Raw genomic sequence first — 17,686 nt, forward strand, 5'->3', positions numbered from 1 at the left:
ATGTTAATCATGTATGTAACATGTAAGTATATGTACCACTTAGTTACTTAAGGAAAAAAAATATCATTACTATAATACCACTTTATGATGTTATTAACAGCAATTAAACACATTTGACCATCTTATACATTGTAGGGGTAATAAAAAAAGTAATGCCTTTGTAATTTAAAAATGTAAAGTAAATGAGAGGAAAATATAGAATTAAAAAAATAAATAAATTGGGGACATACAGTACTGGTAATTTTTGACCCACATTTGCATTTTAGAGTTAAGAATGATTTTAAATAGTTGCTTTTAATTGTAACTTAGTCATAAAAACGACTGGAAAAAATGCTTTAATTGTGATATAAAATAAATAATCTGTAAGGTTTGCCAAGGTTGATTATTGTAAAATAGTTTCCTCTCCTTAACTGTTGTAGTCTGATTTTTTTAAATATTATTATTATTATTTACTGTTTAAATTATATACTGTATCACTAGATGTAAATTGTCAATTTAGTGGCATGTTCTGCTTACCTTTTTTTTTTTTACTTCACTAGGATTGCTGTTATATCTCAAAAATAACAGATTAGAACAGCAGCATTAATTAATAGTATTTCAGAGAGAATAATTTTGAATAAATGATTAACACAAAAAATTGTTCTTTAAAAGGGGATAGTTTATTAAAAATTAATCTTGTGTCATAAGCTCAAATGTGCTTTCTTGATGCGAGAGAACCAATGAGGTTTGTTCTCACACATCAAGCAAGCATGGATAAGCTTCCATGCTTAACATATTTGGTGAACTCTACGTATGTTAATAAATGTTTATAAAATAATAAAAAAGCCTAAATTAATTCTGTTCTGTACGCTTGATTCACATGGATTCTTTTTTTTTTTTTTATACCTTTTGATGTGTGAAAGTTTGTTAACGTGAACTTACAGTGGATGGACAAAACAAGGAGAATATCAAAAAATACCTTTATTTGTGTTCCAAAGAGAAACAAAAGAGTAGTGCTCTGTTTAAATGTTTTTATTTTATTTGTACAATTTAAGTTTCATTAAGATTCAAAATAGTGGTCTCTTCAAGTTAGTAGCACTTAAAAACTTAACAAGGAGAGCAACAATGACATGGAGTCAAAAGTCAAAGGTTTGGGTTCAAGTAGTCAAGAAAGAAAAAAAGGTTGTGTTCAAGTGTAGAACATCTAAGATCATTTCTCACGATTTAGTCTAATCAGGCATAAAAGAGAAACAGATTAAAAATGGATTGCTAGGTAAAAATGATCTTTTTCTCAGTTGATTTGAAAAACCTTGAAGCAAAGTATATTCCAGTGGAAGATGAGGGACTTTTGAACTCTCTCATTAGTTAAATGTTTTCTTTCTATAAGAATGTATTAAAAAAAAAACAAAAAAAACACCAAACTATAAATATTTACATTTATACCTATGATATCTTATTTTCATAAATGTCCATTAGTTCCAGTTTCAGGTTTATCCTCCACGGAACAGATCGTTTAATCTATCCAGCTCTTTGCAGTTCTCCATGGTCATGAGTTCAGCCTTCCGTTGTAGTCTTTCGTCTCTGTAGACCTTAGCAGCATACAGTAGGTCTGTTTCTGAAGATGATGACATGGTGTACAAAATATTACATTTACATGTACATTAAAGGGATAGTTCATATAAAAATTAAAATTATATCATTAATTACTCACACTCATGTTGTTCCGACCCCGTAAGACCTTTGTTCATCTTCGGAACACAAATTAAGAGATTTTTTTAAGAGCTTTCTGAGTCTGCATAGACAGCAATGCAACTGAAACATTCAAAGCCCAGAAAGGTAGTAAGGACATTGCTAAATAGTCAATTGACGTGACATCAATGGCTCAACCGTAATTTTATGAAGCTACAAGAATCCTTTTTTTTTTTTCACAAAGACAACAAAAAATAGCACCTTTATTCAGCAATTTCTTCTCTTCCGTGTCAGTCTACCTTATGCCATTCATGAGAGTACCTTGCTGAGTAACTTTGCCTTGTTTACAAGCAGAGGAATGCACACGTCGTGGTGCTCTCGTGAACGTGTGTTTATTTTTGTTTTCTTTGTGCACAAAAAGTATTCTCATAGCTTCATAAAATTACGGTTGAACCACAGATGTCACATGGACTATTTTAACAATGTCCTTACTACCTTTCTAGTCCTTGAACGTTTCAGTTGCAACACACAACACCCACTATAACAAAAACCTTTTAAACAATCAAAAATATCAAAATCCGTTTACCTAAAACGAACTAAATTAATAAACACATAAAATTCACACACACACTAACCATCCCTTTAATGTACTTTACACATGTACTTTATGTACTATTTATTATTTTAAACAATGAAACAAATTTAAACAAATATTTCCCATATAAACTCAGCACAAAAAAAGAAAACAAAAAAAAGAAACATCCTCCCACTTACAGCTGCATGTATACAATGTGTAAATATTTGTTTTAACAAAAAGTTAAACAATTGAGACATAAACTGAACAAGTTTCAAAGGGATTTATCTAACTGAAATGTAAAAATGGGTCCCTTAACAAAGGGGGTGGGGGTGGGGCAGGTGCCAATATCAAAATTCACAGTCGAGTATCTTATGTACTACAATGCATCTCATCCTCATGGACTGGAAGAGATTTTCCAGTTCTTACAGGTGGTTTGATACTGCAATGATGATCAGCTGTCCTTCCCGTCTCCCTGCAGCTCAGAGCCCTGCATTTCAGCCCGGGCCCGACAGGCCCCGACTATTTTACACCCCTCGGGCTGGGCTTCGGGCCAATTTTCACGTCATAGTTCAGATGTGGGCCGGGCCTCGGGCCTGTTTTAGGCTTATTCTTATTTTTATATTTTAGACATCCATTAATTAGTGATGAAAAAAAAAACTGCCATGTTGGTGGAAACAACATGAGACCGTGCTACCGCGCCTGTCAAGAGTGGCTCAACGGTGTTTATTGTCCCGCCAGCAGCAGTATGGTGTGTGCAGTCAGCACAGCTGAACAGTTCTGCGTTCAAATATACGCAATAGGCTTAAGCTTGCTGCAAAGCACCGGCAAAAGTAATTACAATAAATGTTGCGGGGGAATAGTAAGGAGATATTTGAATTATTTACTAATAAACTAGTGTTTTCTGAGTCTCTGTCACAAGGATGAAGTTGCCGATCCTAAGTCGCCATCTCCTCATTAGACACGCCTCTAGAGAGAAGTGCATCTTTACGGATTATGATTATAATGAAAGAGTTTTTGTTTTCGATTTGTTTTATTTCGATAAGTAATCATTTAAATCTTTCTATAGATATATTTATCATGTCCGTGAGGCATGTTTTTGCTGAGTTTCGGTTCATTTTTGTAGTCCTGTTAAAGACGAGACGGCAGAAAGCGCATCATGTTTGTTTTCTTTATTTTATAAAACCACAAAGTTTTGTTGATATTGTGAGTGCCAAAAAATAAAAGTAGACCCTTTGCAGTCACAAATGATTACTTTTACCTTTATGAGAAAAAATGACGGCGTATCCACTGAAAAAAATGCAAGTGATTTATATCTATAGATTTTATTTTAGGCAAGTTGTGACGATTTGAGAAGGCTTAATTGATCAAACATAGCTTCACTGTCTGCCGTTGGCCGCTTGGTAATTACTAAAAAAAATTAGGCTAGGGCCTAAATTTCAGGCCCGTGCAGGGCTCTACTGCAGCTGTCTTAGACATCTTATATTACAGACTGCAGTTTATTGCTATGGCCACATCTGCAATCCTCATGCCTCCCTGCAGCAGGGCTATTCTTTATCTTTATTTGACTCAAAGTGATTTACAGGGGCATTTTCTTTTTAACTTTGAAATGGCATTTTCTAATTAAATTTTATTAAATGTATGCAGTGTTTACTCTGTGTTTTTCCAGCTGTGGTGGCAGTACTATTTCCCATGGACCATGCCCCCTCCCCACCCAAGAATCACATGCACTCAGAATTGAATTTATTTTAACTAAAAAGGACAAGTGAATAGTAAATAATAAAATAAGAACAAATAAATTAATGACAATCAATAGCACAAGCAAAAACAATAACATGATACAAAATAAATTAACAGTACTTAATTTTTTTCAGTTAGGTCTAACTATAATCTATTCAACTGTAAAATAACACTGTGTAGTCTTTGTATAATGAAAGTCGGTAGGTTTTTTTAGGCTGCTGTCTCTTTAAGACCTCATTCATGGATCTAATATACTGTTACACATGGCTCTATGTTTACTTTTCTTTTTAGGAGCGCTTGTCCTCAAAATTTAGGAGCACCTTCTGATCAATAATCAAAAATTCTGATCAAAAATGATCCTTCCTAATACGAGGTGACATTTGACTTTAAAGTGACTTACAGGAGTATTTTCTTTTTACCTTTGATATGGTATAATTTTCATCTGTCAAATTCAAAAATGTATGTTTATAAGCTTTTTAAAATTTCTCTTTAAAACAATATAATAAGAAGTAGAATTAATGTGGAGATTAAGGTTTTAAATATAAAATTTTGAATACAGAAATATTAAATGATTTAAATAATTGAAATTATACGCTAAAAATGAAACTAAATCCATTAGCAGGTGGCGGCAAGTCACTGATTTTATCACTGAATCATTCATTCAATTGATTTGTTTAAACAGCTGATTCATTCAAGAATGAAACAAGTGTCTTTATGAATGGGTAATCATGAATCACTGACTCACTAGATTTGCTCAAAAACGCACTTTCATTGAATGAATGAAACTCGGCTGTGTTTGCTTTTAGAGATGTGAAGTGGCTGAGGTGTTACTATATTTGGAACTATTTTTCTTGAAGAAATACAGCAAAATCAGGCAGTACTTGTTTACTGAACTGTTGTATTAAATCAATATCACATTTGCAAACTCCTTTAATAACTATTAAAAGTTTACTATTGTCTATATAACTATTGTCACTCTCCTTATCGTGATCTGTGGACACACAGAAAATGAGAGAGCGTGAGTGATTTCTCAAGACTCAAAAGCACGTGCAGATGATACGTTCCGTCATCTGTCATCGCGTATAAGCACGGAACCTGTGAGAATGAGTAAAATTATTATTAATAGCCGCAATCCTGCGCTGAAATTCGAGTCCTGTTCTGTGTTCTCTGCTAATAACCTGACTTTAAATGATGCGAGCGGCATATGCTGTCACTGAGAAGCTACAGCTGTGGCGGGGATGATTTTTGGTGTGCCGTCAGACTAACAACAACAATGCGCTACGTTTCTTTTCCCCTCATTTTTTCAGTTGACGGAAAATTAATTGACTAATCATATCAGCAGCACATGTGAAAGTGTGAATGAGTACTAGTCAGGTAAAATCACTATCACTATACTAATTAGATTGTAAGAGCAGACTGATTGCTATAAAAGGAGGGAAGAAGCACTTCCAAACATTGTGTTCTTGTTAGCAATGGTTACCTCCAAAGAAAAATGTGCTGCCATCATCGCTTTGCATCAAAATGGTCTCACATGCGAGGAAATTGCTACAAAGAATATTGCACCTGAAAGAACCATTTACCGGATCATTAAGAACTTTAAGGAGAGAGGTTCGACTGCAGTTAAGAAGTCTTCAGGACATCCCAGAGTGTCCAGCAAGTAGGGCTGTGCAATGAATCACATGCGATTGTCATGCGCATCTCGTCAGTAAAGCCAGTTCCATGATTAGTAGTAAATCTCCATCACCTGGTTTCAGATGAAGCGGGATTTAATACACAGAGCTGTAGTTCAATGACAATTAGGCAATATTGCGTTCTTTATCGCAGATCGAATCACCTGCGATAATGAACGTGATATTGCATAGCTTGTCAGTGATCTACGGCTCTGTGTATTATATGCCACTCCTCCTAAGGAGTCAGCTATTGAAACGTGTCACCACCAGTGCAGAGCTTGCCCAGGAATGGCAGCAGGTTGGTGTGAGAGCACCTGCACGCACAGTGAGGCGAAGACTTAGACAACGGCCTGGTATCAAGAAGGGCAGCAGAGAAGCCACTTCTCTCCAAGAAAAACGTCAAGGACGGGCCTGGTATCAAGAAGGGCAGCAGAGAAGCAACTTCTCTCCAAGAAAATGTCAAGGACAGACTGAAATTCTGCAGTACAAGGATTGGACAGCAGAAGACTGGTGCAAAGTTATTTTCTCTGATGAAGCTCCCTTCCGACTGTTTGGGACTTTTGGAAAATCGATTGTTCAGAGAAAAGGTGAAGGCTAGTACCATGAGTCCTGTGTTGTGCCAACAGTGAAGCATCCTGAGACCATCCATGTGTGGGGTTGCTTTTCAAGCAAGGGAGTGGGCTCTCTCATAATTCTGCCCAAAACCACTGCCATGAATAAAGAATGGTATCAAAACATCCTGCAAGAGCGACTTCTTCCAACGATCCATGAGCAATTTGGTGATGATCTGTCCATTTTCCAGCATGATGGAGCACCATGTCACAAAGCAAGAGTGAAAAAGAAGTGGCTCAAAGATCATTACATTGAAATATTGGATCTGTGGCCAGGCAACTCCCCGGATCTCAATCCAATGTGGTCAGTCCTCAAAAGGCGAGTGGACAAGCAGAAGCATACAAATTGTGATCAACTCTGAGAACTAATAAGGCAAGAATGGATCGCCATCAGTCAGGATTTGGCCGAGAAGCTAATATCCAGCATGCCATTTTTTTTTTTTTTTTGCTGAGTTTATATGAAACATGGTTTTAAAATAATGTTCATTAGGACCTCAGAACATACTCAAGCATATCCATCTGTTAATTTGTGTAAATAAACCCAAAGATAAAGGTGAAATAATGGCACATACTTGTCTGTCTTTCCCTCCAGCAGTTGTTTCGCACATTAGAAACATAATCCTCTTCTACACTCTTCTCAATCTTTAGCAAAGCTGAGCCCTTATATTCTGATTTGAAATCTCTGGTGACAAAATAATCCACATGCAGGTTCTCTGTTTGTCTTTTAACAGTCTGTCCTGTGGACCTGGATGTGAAAGAGCAGAGATTACATCTATTACACAGTTTTAACACACAGTATGAAAAAACACTCTGGAATTTAAAAGCTCTAGAACCCTGTTATACTAGTCAGATTTTCTTTTTTAATATTATTATTTGTGGGCCAAGCCCCACTGTTGAAATCCTATTATAACTGCTCAGATTTTCTTATTTAGTATTATTATAAAGGGTCCAAGGGTTCCCTTTAGTATTTGTTAGGATTATTATTATTAGGGGCCAAAAGATAATAATATTAAAGATTACACACACACACATATATGCACATAAGTTTACATACCCCATAAGAAGGATCAAGAAAATTGCATGTTATTTTTAATTTAATAATTTAATTTAATAGTACTGTCTTGAATAAGCTATTTCACATAAAATATGTTTATATATACTCCACAAGACAAAATAATAACAGAATTTGTAAAAATGACCCCATTCAAAAGTTTACATACCCTTAAATCTTAATACTGTGTGTCATTTCCTGGATGATCCACATGTGTTTTTATGTTTTGTGTTAGTTGTTCATGAGTCCCTTGTTTGTCCTGAACAGTTAAACTGCCAGCAATTCTTCCTGCTCCTGCACATTCTTTGGTTTTCCAACTAACAGCTAACACAAAACATAAAAACAGTCTTGGATCATCCAGGATATGATACACAGTATTAATATTCTAGGGTATGTAAACTTTTGTACGGGGCCATTTTTATAAATTCAAGTATTATTTTGTCTTGTGGAGAATATATTAACATCCATTATGTGAAATAGCTTATTCAAGACATGAATTTTGCATATTCTTCTTATGAGCACAACTATATATATATTAAGTACTGTCTTGAATAAGCTATTTTCATATATATATATATATATATATATATATATACACACACACATTAATATATATATATATAATATATATATATATATATATATATATAGATATATATATAATATATATATATATATATATATATATATTTAAATTAAAGGAACACTTAATCAGCACGGTATAACACAAAGTCATTTAAACTTCAGGGATATAATTCTGTTAGAAAGCATAAGTGATTGTGTATCAAAGGGAATGGTTTTGCAGGCCACAGGCAATAGCACTTTCCTTATCCTGAACTCTGGAACTCTGCCAGAGTCCTTCAAAATGACCTCCAGCAGGCTTCTGGTGTGCATGTTTTTGACCAAACTGTCAGAAACAGACTCCAGGAGGGTGGCATAGGGGCCCGACATTTTTTTTTAGGATCCTAACCCTTTTATATGGGCAAAATATTCATCCAAACAATAGCCCTCTATATAAACTGAATCAAAAATAAATTGTAAATGTGTTCAGCATTCTGCAACAAATATTTTTCGGATTTTAAGTCATAAAGTAAGCAGTATATATTAAAATCCTGCGCATGCTTTAGCAGGCATGAATACATGATACTAAGCAGGGCAGATGGTGGCTGAGACCTCCTGAGCTCCACAGTGCCCCACAATTTTGCAAAGTAAATCTATGGTGAAAAGGGGAACTGCAGTGTGCTCTAATTGAGAGCCATTGGGGCAGATTTGAGAATGCCCCGCTTATTTTCACGTTACCTTAAGTCAGGGATCTCCAACACTGCTCCGTGAGAGCTACCATCCTGCAGACTTCAGTTCCAACCCTGCTCCAACACACCTGTCTGTAATTATCAAGTAGCCCCGAACACCTCGATTAGCTGGTTCAGGTGTGTTTGATTGGGTTGGAGCTGAAATCTGCAGGACAGTAGCTCTCTAGGAGCAGGGTTGGAGACCCCTGCCTTAAGTGAACCTCGCTCCACCAAGACGATCAATCCGCTTCAGCTATGTGTCTGCATCAGGTCAGTAACTAGTTGGCATGTCAGTTTTTTTTTTTCTATATGGAGAAGTGGATCAAATTAAATTAGACTATATGTTAAGTCCTTTAGTTTAAATGTGCTCACACGAATTACCTTTATATGGTTCTGTTGTGTTTGTTTTGTTTATTCTGAGAATAGACATATGATCTTCTTTCCTCACCTGAATTGCTCCACAACTTGGAGCATTCTAAATCAACATTTGGAGGTGATAAATGTTATATTAAAGCAATTATAATACAGCATTTTATGCATGTTCTTCGAGCCTGTCAATCAACATTAGCGCGCCACCTACAGGATAAAGCAAAGAAAATCTCTGTCAAAATTTTGTCCCCATGTGTTCAGAGATTAGAATAGAAAGTTTACAAAATTAGCGCTACGACCCAGAATCTGCCCCACCTAAATTTACAGTGAGGAGCCGCTACTGCTGCAACATCATCCAGCATGACCGGTTTTGGCAATGGGTTACTGATGGTCTGGTGAAGAATATCCTTGGAGGGTCACACAGACCACCACATGCTAGCCAACAGTACCCCTACTGCTGTCAGGCACCGGGATAAAATCCTCAGAGCCACTGTCAGAACTTACGCTGGTGCAGCAGGCCCTGGATTCCTCTTTGTGCATGACAATCCCCGGCCGCATGTGGCCAGAGTGTGTAGGCAGTTTCTGGATGATAAAGGCATTTATGCCATTGATTGGCCCTCACATTTCCCAAACCTGAATCCAATTGAGAACTTTTGGGACAATATCTATTGGAGCATCTGAAGCTGCCAAGTAGCACCACAGACTGTCCAGGGTCTCACTGATGCCCTGATCCAGGTCTACCAGGACAATCCCAAGGACAACATCTGCCATCTTGTCAGGAGCAGGTCTAGACGTTGTCAGGAGTGCATACAGGCAGGTGGAGGCCATAAACTGTAATGACTTACATTATATGTTATTTACTATAAACCTGTGAAATTCATGCAAGTTGTTAGGCATATAACATAAGGCATTATTACACATTATCTAAAGTGTAAACTGTAAGGTAGTGTGAGGCATGTATTATAAGGTATTATGACATACGGTCTTGAGTACAGGCTATAAGGTGGTGTGGACACCAGCAGCTGGCTGAGGATTGAGACCAAGACCAGCACAACGATTGGCATCAGCTGAATAAACATGGAGAACCCACCCTAAAGAACAGACACCAGCATTAATCATTATATGTGTCACTTTAAAACAAGAATAACAGAATGAATCATTCATATAGGACTGTGTAAAAATACAGATTTTCAGTTTAATTGTGATCTTTATTTAATTTAATATTTTATTTAAATATCCTAATACCGAATCTTAAAATCCCATGGTCAATATTTTACTTTATGGCTATTATCAGTGGCTGCATGAAAATATTTTTCAACATACTTTATGTCCTACAGATATCACTTCATACTGCTGAGCTAACTCACTTGTGGATAGGCCCTGCTGTTAATGTTTTTAATGCTTTCTTAATGTTAGAAGATTCTGTTTATCATTTTCCTGCCGTTTCTAAGCAGCACTAAATCTTCAGTGACATGATAAAAACTCTGCTTATTTTATACACAAAATTAAATGCAATGCAACCGTATAATCCAATTTCTTGAACAAATGACACTTGTAAGTTGCTTATTTAATGAATTTTAAAAAGAGTTATTGGTTTGAATCAGTCTTAAACACTGCCCTAGGATATTTACAGTGTAAGTAGAAAGAGAATTTCTTCATCTGTAGTCAAAATGGAAACTGAAATATATATGAAAACTTTTTAAATGAAATTGTACTAAATTGGGAATTGTGTACTGATATCCAAGCCCTTCTATCAAACAACTAAAACAAAGCCTAGCATAATAAATAACTTTCAGTAGGGCTGGACAATAATTCAATATCAATATGTATCATGATATAATTTTTTTCAATAATGGTGATATGATTTTTAAACACATTTCCGATATTTTTAATATCCATTTGCAGTATTTCCCTTAAAATGATTTATTTTTGGCGTTCGACTTCGTTGAATAAACATGAGCACTGCACGGTTCAAAACACGTTGCGGGTGTTTTATATGAATGTATATCTGAAGGGAACTGACTGTGTTCAGAAAAATTTTGATAGCATTTTCATTTTTATCTGATAAAGCAGCATTCATAAGCGGAGCTACTTTTCATACTCTTTATACTGCTAAAGCACATTTGTTTCAATCTATAAGAATAATCAGCTTACACTACCAGTTAAAAGTTTTTGAACAGTAAGATTTTTTATGTTTTTAAAATGTTTTGTTGTTGTTGTTGTATAATGTTTTCCTTTTAAAGAATTGTTCTGCTCACCAAGCCTGCATTTATTTGATCCAAAGTACAGCAAAAACAGTTACATTTTGAAATATTTCTACTATTTAAAATAACTGTTTTATTTTAAAATGTAGTTTATTCCTGAGATCAAATCTAAATTTTTAGCATCATTACTCCAGTCTTCAGTGTGAATAGAAAGATCCAAAGATAAGCATTTATCTGAAATAAAAAGCTTTTGTAACTTTATACACTATTCCATTCAAAAGCTTTGAGTCAGTATGATTTCTTTCTTTTTTTTTTTTTTTTGGAAAGAAATTACAGAAATGTTTATTTAGCAAGGATGCTTTAAAGTGATCAAAAGTGATGATAAAGACATTTGTAATGTTACAATTTCTATTTCAGATCAATGCTGTTCTTCTGAACTTTCTATTCATCAAAGAAACCTGAAAAATTCTACTGAGCTGTTTTCAACAAATTATTTTTGAGCAGCAAATCAGAATATAAGAATGATTTCTGAAGGATCATGTGTCTGGAGTAATGATGCTAAAAATATAGCTTTGAAATCAAAGGAATAAATTACATTTTAAAATATTTCCAAATATAAAACAGTTATTTTAAATAGTAAAAATATTTCAAAATGTTACTGTTTTTGCTGATTTTGGATCAAATAAATGCAGGCTTGGTGAATTTTTTTAAAAAACATTAAAAATCTTACTGTTCAAAAACTTTTGATTGGTGTATAACTTTTGACTAGTGTATAATAGCCTATAGTTTGAAGTTAAAGATATTAATTAGGTGAGTCTGAGATGATTATTTGACAGTGATTTCACATTTATTGTTTGTATGAAGGCTAAATACAACAACAACAAAAAAAAGTTGAACATTAACTTATTTGTGCCTTTTTTTTTTTTTTTTTTTTTTTCTAAAATATTATATAGTTTTAAATGTGGTGTCAGACTTGGCAAATAAATTTTTCATAAGTTTGTATGCACAGAGATCTGTTGTGGGCGTTCTTGGTAGTTAGGTTTTTTAATTGTGTTCATATTGATATCGGAATTATATCGTATCGACCGAAATTAAGAAATATATTGTGATATAAATTTTGGCCATATCGTCCAGCCCTAACTTTCAGTAAGAAAGTTTCACACAAGCCTTAACAACAAGTTATTGTTTTTTCTAAACCCTGCTCTTAACCCTAGGTAGAGAAATGTTTTACACTTGAATTTAGAATGGTTGTTAGCAACACTTTTAACAAGGGTCAGATGCTTACCAATACACAATCAGAAACTGAAGAATGGATGCCTCATATTGATGTGTCACTAGTCACAAAAACCCTGTGTTTTGTATAAACAATCATCCCATTTTGATACTTAACTCGTACTGGGAGAAACTTCTTTTTCTCCGTTTACTGAAGCCTTTTTTAATAACAGAGTGTAACTGCACGGCCATAAAAAAAAGAACCAATGGCTCAGCACCGAGCTCCATGAGCCCATGGCCATAAAGCCCGCCAGAATGGGCAGGGTCATCTGGCTATATAAGTAGGCATTCTGGCAAAGGATCCTCAGATTACTTCTCCTTCAGTGACGACGACGTTCTTCACTGATGTACGAGACTTGAAGCATTCTCATCATAGACACACCTTGCAGTGGAACAAGCCGGCCAGTGACCTCTCTGCTCAGCAGATTTGCCACTTCTTCCCGCTGCCTTTAGCGTTGCAGCAGCAGTGGTCACGGTTTCTCCCTTGCCGCCTTCTGGCGAACATAAAATAGCAAATTTTCACAGCACTGTTTCAAATGCTGCACCGTTATAGCAGCTTGTGCAGGTCTCCCCTGCAAGCTGCTGACAGTCACGGTGAGTGCGATTTCTGCTTGGGGATTTCCCACGTAAGCTGGCCTCATGGAGAAAAATTGTTCTCACTGCGAAAACATGAGTCTTGCCATTCTGCGCTCATGGATAGCTCTCTTTTCAGAGAGTGACTCCGCCCCTTGAGCACTCCTGGTTTCTTCCTCTAAGAGACCTGAGAGGAAAAACTGTGGGTCAGAGGATCTCAGCGCTCTGAGACGAGCGAGCTCACACCAGCTCAAGTCCTGCATGCCTCGCTCTTTCCGCACAGAGAGGCTTCCCTTTCCTCTTCACTCAGCCAGACCAGCGTCCCTCCACCAGCACAAGCAATCGTTCGGTGGGAGTGACGACGAGCTACTCGATGACAGCATGTCATTAGCAGCCTTGGATGCAGAGGAGCTGTCGGGGTCAGTTAATGGCCCCACCCCCTTGCTGTTGTCCGAGCTCAGCGACATCAGGCCCGGAATGGATGCCGTACTTTTCTGCATCCTCTCGAAAGCAGTAGAGGAGCTGGGATTGAAGTGGTTTTCCCTGGAAGACCCCACTCGCAGCCGTCTGGACGAATGGTTCCTGACGGGGTACTGTCGAGCCCCTCGTCAGCGAGCCTCTCTGTTTTTCCTGGAGGTCCACGACAAGCTCACCAGATCATGGCGTGCCTCTTACTCAGCCTGCCTGCATGCTTCGACTTCATCTTTCCTCACCTCCGTAAGATGGCACTGAAGCAAGAGGTTACGAGAAGCTGCCTCCTTTTTGACAAGTCTGTGGCCACACACCTCTGTCCGCCCACTGCTATAGGGTGGAAAGCGAAAAGCCGATAACCCCTCCAAACTGTGCAGAACAACATCTGCCCTCGCTGGATGAGCGTACTCCTCGGCCAGGCAGGTGAACTCTGCACTTCATTCAGTGGCGGTCCTCCAGGGTCTTTCAGGCCAAACTCCTCCATTGCATGGAAGAGTCTGGACCAGATCCGGCAGGAAATGCGCAGTGTGACCAACCTGGCCCTATGCGCCACAAAGAACACAGCCCAAGGCCCAAGATAGTGCTGGAATCTGTGCCTCAGGCGTCATCCTGATCTTAAGGACAGGAAGAGGAAGGGGCAAAGTCTCGCTGCAGCCGGACCACCCCTCAAGCAGCCTTGAGTATTCCTCCAAGCACCCCATTCAGTTCTGGTCCAGAGGTCAATGTGTTTGTTGTGAATACTGGGCCTGTGCAATCACTCACACACCTCTCTGCTGTGATAGCAGGCAAAATGAAACACAAACATACTCAAAAAGAGAGCAAATTTTCTCTTCCGCTTATCATGAGTGTCAGGTCTCCTCACGGCGACTTACTACTCTAATCAATCCAACCCCTTGTAGCGTAGGCTGAGGCCTGGCAGGCCATCCCTGGAGTGTCAGACTAGGTCTTGGGGATAATAAAATGAGGTTACTCACTTCAATTTGCACGAAGACCCCTGTGATTCAGCGGCATGTTTACCACCTCAGTACAAAGCAGAGCATGTCCTTGAGTGATGAATTTGTGGCAAAAGGAGCTGTTGAGATGGTTCCTTCAACCCAGAGTGAGTCAGGCTTTTACAGCCGTTACTTCCTCATCCCCAAAAAGGATCTCAGGCACCTGAACTGTGCCATCATGAACGTTAGCCTGATGCCTGAGCTGTGGGCTCTGCACCTTTGGCCTCTTGATGGGAGCCTGCGGACCTCCCCAAGGTCTATGTAGCAGCTATAGCAGCTTCTCACGCACCTATAACTGGCTAGTTGGTGGGCAGGAACAACTTAGTTGTCCGCTTTTTGAAGGGGTCCAGGAGGCTGAATCCACCTCACCACTTTACCGTTACCCTTTACTATGTACAGAGCTGAAAACCGCTCTGCTACTAGCCTTAGCATCGGTCAAGCGAATGGGAGACTAGCCGTGAAAGTGAAGTGATGTGTGGCCACGTATGGTGAACCAGACTCGGAATTTGTGCTTTGCATTTAACCCATCCAAGTGCACACACACAGTAGTGACCATACACACACTGTGAACACACCTGGAGCAGTTGGCAGCCATATTGCTGCGGTGCTCGGGGAGCAGTTGGGGGTTCAGTGCCTTGCTCAAGGGTCTCACCTCAGTTGTGGTATTGAAGGTAGAAGACTGTACATTCATTTCCCACACCGACAATTCCTGCCGGACATGAGACTCGAACCCACAACCTTCGGGTTACATGTCCGACTCTCTAACCAATAGGCCAAGACTGCCTAGGCCCTCTCTGTGAACCCTATCTGTCTTGAGTTCGGGCCCATTGTCTCTAAGGACATCCTGAAGCCAAGGCATGGTTATGTACCTAAAGTGTTCTCCACTCCGTCCAGAACACAGGTCATTACATTCTCTGCAGTTCCTCCCTCGGAGGAGGACCAGGAGTTGGATCTACTCTGCCCCTTCAAGGCACTGAGAATTTACATTGAGCGATGCGCCCCATTAAGGTAGCCAAAACAACTCTGTTTGCTTCGGGGGCCGCACCAAAGGGCATCCGGTCACGAAGCAGAGATTTTCCTGGTTGGTAGTTGACGCAAATATGCTGACATACTCCTCCTTGGGCTTTCAATGCCCAATTAGAACACAAGCCCACTCCACCAGAGGTGTTGTCCTTTCTTGGGCTTGGTCTAGCGGTGTGTTTATCGCAGAAATTGTGTGGCGACCGGCTGGGCCTCGCCGTCCACATTTGTTAGGTTTCACAATCTGGACATCCCTTTTCTGCATAGTTGGTATGCACCTGCCAGAAGGCAGAACTAGCTCTGAGTAGGGTTTGGCCATAACATGCTCAAACTCATCAGAATTGCTTTACTTTTTGTACGCTCTCTGCCCTCCGTATGTGCCGAGGTTGTAGGAGTTTTTCTTGGAACGGTTGAGTTTAACCTCGGTTCTCTGAGATCCGCTGCCGAGCCATTGGTTTGTTTTTTTTTATTCACTGCACCAATGGCTGTGCAGTTACACTGTGTTATTTAAAAAAAAAAAAGGCTTCAGTAATCTGAGAAAAAGTCTTAGCGACACAGTTTTTTTTGTTTGCCTTTTAGTTCAAAAAGTCCATTCAGGAATATTGAACAGCGTCACACATATTAGAAGACAACCCAGGATTCTGTTAACCCAGGTTTATAATGGGGTTAATGATTTTAAAGGGCTTTTCGCACTGCACTTAACCCCAGATAACTGTCAATAAACCTTGCTTTCAACTTCGAGTTAAGGTACATTTCAGACTTACAGGTCCTTCTAAAAAAATTAGCATATTGTGATAAAAGTTCATTATTTTCCACAATGTAATGATAAAATTAAACTTTCATATATTTTAGATTCATTGCACACCAACTGAAATATTTCAGGTCTTTTATTGTTTTAATACGGATGATTTTGGCATACAGCTCATGAAAAACCAAAATTCCTATCTCAAAAAATTAGCATATCATGAAAAGGTTCTCTAAACGAGCTATTAATCTAATCATCTGAATCAACTAATTAACTCTAAACACCTGCAAAAGATTCCTGAGGCTTTTAAAAACTCCCAGCCTGGTTCATTACTCAAAACCGCAATCATGGGTAAGACTGCCGACCTGACTGCTGTCCAGAATGCCATCATTGACACCCTCAAGCGAGAGGGTAAGACACAAAAAGAAATTTCTGAACGAATAGGCTGTTCCCAGAGTGCTGTATCAAGGCACCTCAGTGGGAAGTCTGTGGGAAGGAAAAAGTGTGGCAAAAAATGCTGCACAACGAGAAGAGGTGACCGAACCCTGAGGAAGATTGTGGAGAAGGACCGATTCCAGACCTTGGGGGACCTGCGGAAGCAGTGGACTGAGTCTGGAGTAGAAACATCCAGAGCCACCGTGCACAGGCGTGTGCAGGAAATGGGCTACAGGTGCCGCATTCCCCACAGAGAAGCAGCACTGGACTGTTGCTCAGTGGTCCAAAGTACTTTTTTCGGATGAAAGCAAATTTTGCATGTCATTCGGAAATCAAGGTGCCAGAGTCTGGAGGAAGACTGGGGAGAAGGAAATGCCAAAATGCCTGAAGTCCAGTGTCAAGTACCCACAGTCAGTGATGGTCTGGGGTGCCATGTCAGCTGCTGGTGTTGGTCCACTTGTTTTTTATCAAGGGCAGGGTCGATGCAGCTAGCTATCAGGAGATTTTGGAGCACTTCATGCTTCCATCTGCTGAAAAGCTTTATGGAGATGAAGATTTCGTTTTTCAGCACGACCTGGCACCTGCTCACAGTGCCAAAACCACTGGTAAATGGTTTACTGACCATGGTATTACTGTGCTCAATTGGCCTGCCAACTCTCCTGACCTGAACCCCATAGAGAATCTGTGGGATATTGTGAAGAGAAAGTTGAGAGACGCAAGAGCCAACACTCTGGATGAGCTTAAGGCCGTTATCGAAGGATCCTGGGCCTCCATAACACCTCAGCAGTGCCACAGGCTGATTGCCTCCATGCCACGCCGCATTGAAGCAGTCATTTCTGCAAAAGGATTCCCGACCAAGTATTGAGTGCATAACTGAACATAATTATTTGTAGGTTGACTTTTTTTTGTATTAAAAACACTTTTCTTTTATTGGTCGGATGAAATATGCTAATTTTTTGAGATAGGAATTTTGGGTTTTCATGAGCTATATGCCAAAATCAT

At 38.8% G+C, this 17,686-nt stretch overlaps 1 protein-coding gene across 1 annotated transcript in view; it reads right to left on the bottom strand.

The window, feature by feature from the left end:
• Positions 1-996: 996 nt before the first annotated feature.
• dnajb14 (DnaJ heat shock protein family (Hsp40) member B14) overlaps positions 997-17,686 on the bottom strand; it is an 84,843-nt gene continuing 68,153 nt past the window's right edge. The window contains exons 6-8 of the mRNA XM_042755010.1: positions 9,954-10,063; positions 6,836-7,008; positions 997-1,594 (exon numbers count right to left, since the gene is read on the bottom strand). Coding sequence (XP_042610944.1) covers positions 1,470-1,594; positions 6,836-7,008; positions 9,954-10,063 — 408 coding nt within the window. The 3' untranslated portion in view covers positions 997-1,469. The remainder of the gene's footprint in view (positions 1,595-6,835; positions 7,009-9,953; positions 10,064-17,686) is intronic.

Source organism: Cyprinus carpio, chromosome A1 (assembly GCF_018340385.1).
Source record: "Cyprinus carpio isolate SPL01 chromosome A1, ASM1834038v1, whole genome shotgun sequence".
NCBI classification, from domain to species: domain Eukaryota; kingdom Metazoa; phylum Chordata; class Actinopteri; order Cypriniformes; family Cyprinidae; genus Cyprinus; species Cyprinus carpio.